Below are 3,791 nucleotides of genomic sequence, written 5' to 3'. Positions count from 1 at the left end.
CCATATGGATAGACACCTCATCACACCACACTTGCATCTCCCTTGTGAAATGTGGATGAGGAGCTCCAGTAGCCATTACTCAGGTTAGAGGTTTGGAAGTCTCTTACGATCTTTATTTGAATTCCGTTTTCGCTTTTTGCTCAGAAAGTTTTCCAGCTTCCCTTGTTTCTTTAGTTCATTGAATTTTTCCGCAAGCTCCATTTTCTGAAGGTCACCTAAAGGCCAGAGAAGGACTGTTTAACTGGTTTCTCATCATTACACTTCATGTTAATACTGTACCTGTAACCAACCTAATATCGGATGGCGTTCTCCCAAGTACTCTTCAATAACGTTGACTGCCTTACTTCAGCTTAATTACATGCAAAGGTTCTGCAACGTTGTCATGTCCTGCTTGTTTCGACTGGACACCCCAAATCCCTCAGGCTGAAATTCCTCTTACCTCTCTTCAAGTAGAATGGCTTCTTCCCATGTGCGGCCTGCTCCCTCTGCTGTCTCTTGAACTCTAGCTGTCTCTCTCTCATTTTCTGCTTTTCCTGAGAGGCTTTTTCCTGTTGATCCTTAATAGAAAAGCAACTGTCAAAACCAGCTCTGCCAACGCCATATCCTGCCCCCGACGAGCGGTCCTCACCATTCTGCGCAAGAGTTGCTCCAGCTTGTCCTTCAGTTCCGGGTTACTGACCTTCCTCAGTTTCTTGTTCACAATCTTTGGGAGAGAATGACGTGCACGTATAAGAGTGGGGGGGGGGACCCAACCAATCCAACAGTAAGAATGCCTTGAGAGTCAGAGGCAAGTAAGTCAATTCCATCAAGACTGTTTTAGAGTTTGTCTCCAATGTTAGCAATAGAGAAAGAGGATTTAGAAAATAGGAGGGAATTGTGGAAGTTTTAGGGTTACAGGTAGTAACAGGAGAATTATTGACAACAATGGGATTAACTAAGAAAGTCACACAGAACAAATAAAATTATAGGTAGGGTTGTATGTAGTAATAGGAGGGATTACATGGAGGGTTATATTGACTAATAGAAGGAGCCATAGGGAGGGTTGTATACAGTCGTGGCCAAAAGTTGACACAAATATTAATTTTCAGTTTTGACGATTGAATTTGCATTAACTCCAGAATGTTAACTCTCTCGTTCACACAGGTGAGAGGGCTGAAGTGGACAGGGCTGGAGATCACTCTGTTCTGCTGATTGAGTTAGAATAAGAGACTGGAAGCTTTAAAAGGGTGGTGCTTGAAATCATTGTTCTTCCTCTGGTAACATTCAAGGAAACACGTGCGGTCATCATTGCTTTGCACAAAAAGGGCTTCACAGGCAAGGATATTGCTGCTGGTAAGATTGCACCTAAACCAACCATTTATCGGATCACCAAGAACTCAGATTTAATTGTGAAAAATGCATCAGGGAGTCCAGGTAATGGACAGCGTGCCGGGGCAGACTGCAGAGGTCAACACCGCAAATATCCACTCTTTGCATAAATTTAATGGAATTGTCATGAAATGCTGGTAATTATACTTCAGTGTTACCATGGTAATATCTGACAAACATATCTAAGAACACTGAAGCAGCAAACTTTGTGAAGATCAATACTTTCATTCTCAAAACCTTTGACCACGACTGTATTTCCGAGTTACATCTGATACGCTTCTGTTTTGATGAGCTAGAAGATACTTTTGTATACTAGAGGTTGTCCTCTGCATAACATGAGTGGAGATTGTAAGTCTCTCCCATTCTTATTACCTATATTTAAATACTACACTATAAGTGGTTTTCCCACGTTCTGTGCCTTTTTCCTGAGATAGAAGTATCACATGAAGAAGTAAGTTGGAAAGTATTGCATTCTGTTAGATGCGTGTTACAACCAGTCTTATTTCGGTTGTCATTGTGAGACAACTGTGGAGTTTGTCTTTGTTTAAGCTGCACTCATTAATCATTTGGGATTATATTGGTAAATAAACACACACTTTTATTGCGTTCATCAGCACCCTTTTTCTATCTATAAGATCAGTGGCAGAAAGCCAGCATTATCTGATCAAATTCTTAAACTGAAGTTCTTTCGCCCCGCCTTAACTTAAGCAACTTAACATGAGAAAGAGAAGTAAACGGGGAGGAATAAGCCTGCAGATGGCAGCTCCCACAGGCTACACATAATGTGGGGTTCTTATTCATTGTTCATGCTGAATTGCAAACACCAAGGTGTTTAGGCAACATGCAGGCAGATCCACTGCCCCACTCAATGTAAATATTCTGCATGATAAATTATATTGAAGAACACGGATTCATTATGGAGTGCAAGAAATGGAAAACACTTTGAAAGTTAAGTCAAGGCAGGGACATCTACCTCCTTTTCTCGCTTCTTTACATCTTCAAGGAATGTGTACGTCTTCTCAAACACTTCTGGCTTGAACTCGCCTGAAAGGTCATCAAACCGAGGATCCCTTCGCATCTGGAAGGGGTTTAAAAAAATGTAATGAACAGCACTTGGTGGAAAGCGGAACCAGACACCAGCCGGCCCACCGAGCATAATTTAAACGGAGGCTCAAAGGCAAAAAGTATAGAAACTTTTTACTGAGGAGTGCAATGGCCCTGATGCGATTCGCTCTGTCCCAATTCTGTTTTATTTAAAATAGTCACAAAAGGAGCGGAAAAGATTTGTAGAGCCGACACATGGCAGGGAAGGTACCGACATGCTGTGTACCCGAGGCTTATCCCCCAGGCTCTATTACACCCAGAAACATCTAGCAAACACATTGAAACGAGATTGGTAAATGCCTTTTATAAACAATGCTGCATATACACTATATATAAAGGCACAACATTAATGCAGTTTTCAGACCAACCAACCTCTTTTTTGGCGCCAGTCACTTTTCGCAGAAAGGCAACAGGTCTCTTAGAAGACATTTCCAGAGGTCTGGAACAGGAATTGAAACATGTAAACATCACCCCAGGTGATGACAACATTTCTGAAAAGTCCAAACCTCCTGTCTCGCAAACACACAAGCAGATGGTAATCGAACGGACCACTGCTCCTGGAGGGACCCCAGAGATACCCCGTAACCAATACAAAGAGGCGCAGCAGTCCTAGAGGCACCAAGAGATATATGGGAAGAATATATCGACAGAATAGGATAGCCGAGTGGTCCCTTTTTGGCTTCTGCCTGCATCCATCCATGTGATGTACTCTCCACCAAGGTGAGGTAGACTGTACAGACCCTTACCATTACACACACACACACAATTAATAGATAAACGTAAGGATTTAGACCTCGGTCCCGTCAGTACTCACTGATCTTTGCCAGGCCTCGCCTTTTCAGGGTCCACACGCCGCCCTCCGCTCGCTCCTTTCATTTGTCGGTAAAGCTCTTTAGTACCAACCTTGTTCTGCAGTTGGAGCAAGTCTTCGAAAGACATTGTGGAAAGTTCTGGGGATTAAACAAAAACAAACATCCTTAAATATTTATATAGTTCTTCTCTAGTTTGCAATATCAAAAGCAAACACACACAGAATATATCAAACCTCCCATACAAACAGAATCCTCCCGCACTCAGCCCATCAGTAACTTGTTATAACGTTTTCCAACAATACATCAATCCATAGAGAAACTCACAGGTCTTTCCAATAAATAATTATCTTAATGAAAAGACCAGTGAGCGCGTGTCTCTATGGAAAATATACATACATACATATATATATATATATATATATACATACATACATACATACATACATACATAAATATATATATATATATATATATATATATATATATATATATATATAAGCACACACG

The 3,791-nt window shown here is 41.3% G+C and overlaps 1 protein-coding gene across 1 annotated transcript; it reads right to left on the bottom strand.

The window, feature by feature from the left end:
• Window positions 1–84: 84 nt before the first annotated feature.
• Window positions 85–3,447, bottom strand: LOC149271906 (ribosomal RNA processing protein 36 homolog). The gene is given in 6 exon segments (XM_089507022.1): window positions 85–215; window positions 440–557; window positions 629–703; window positions 2,342–2,446; window positions 2,845–2,911; window positions 3,287–3,447. Coding segments are annotated over 6 exon segments (657 nt in total).
• Window positions 3,448–3,791: the final 344 nt, after the last annotated feature.

Source organism: Sceloporus occidentalis, unplaced genomic scaffold (assembly GCF_023333645.1).
Source record: "Sceloporus occidentalis isolate IW3139 unplaced genomic scaffold, rSceOcc1.0.p SCAF_451, whole genome shotgun sequence".
In the NCBI taxonomy this organism is placed as follows: Eukaryota; Metazoa; Chordata; class Lepidosauria; order Squamata; family Phrynosomatidae; genus Sceloporus; species Sceloporus occidentalis.
This window is presented reverse-complemented; position numbering and strand designations above follow the sequence as displayed.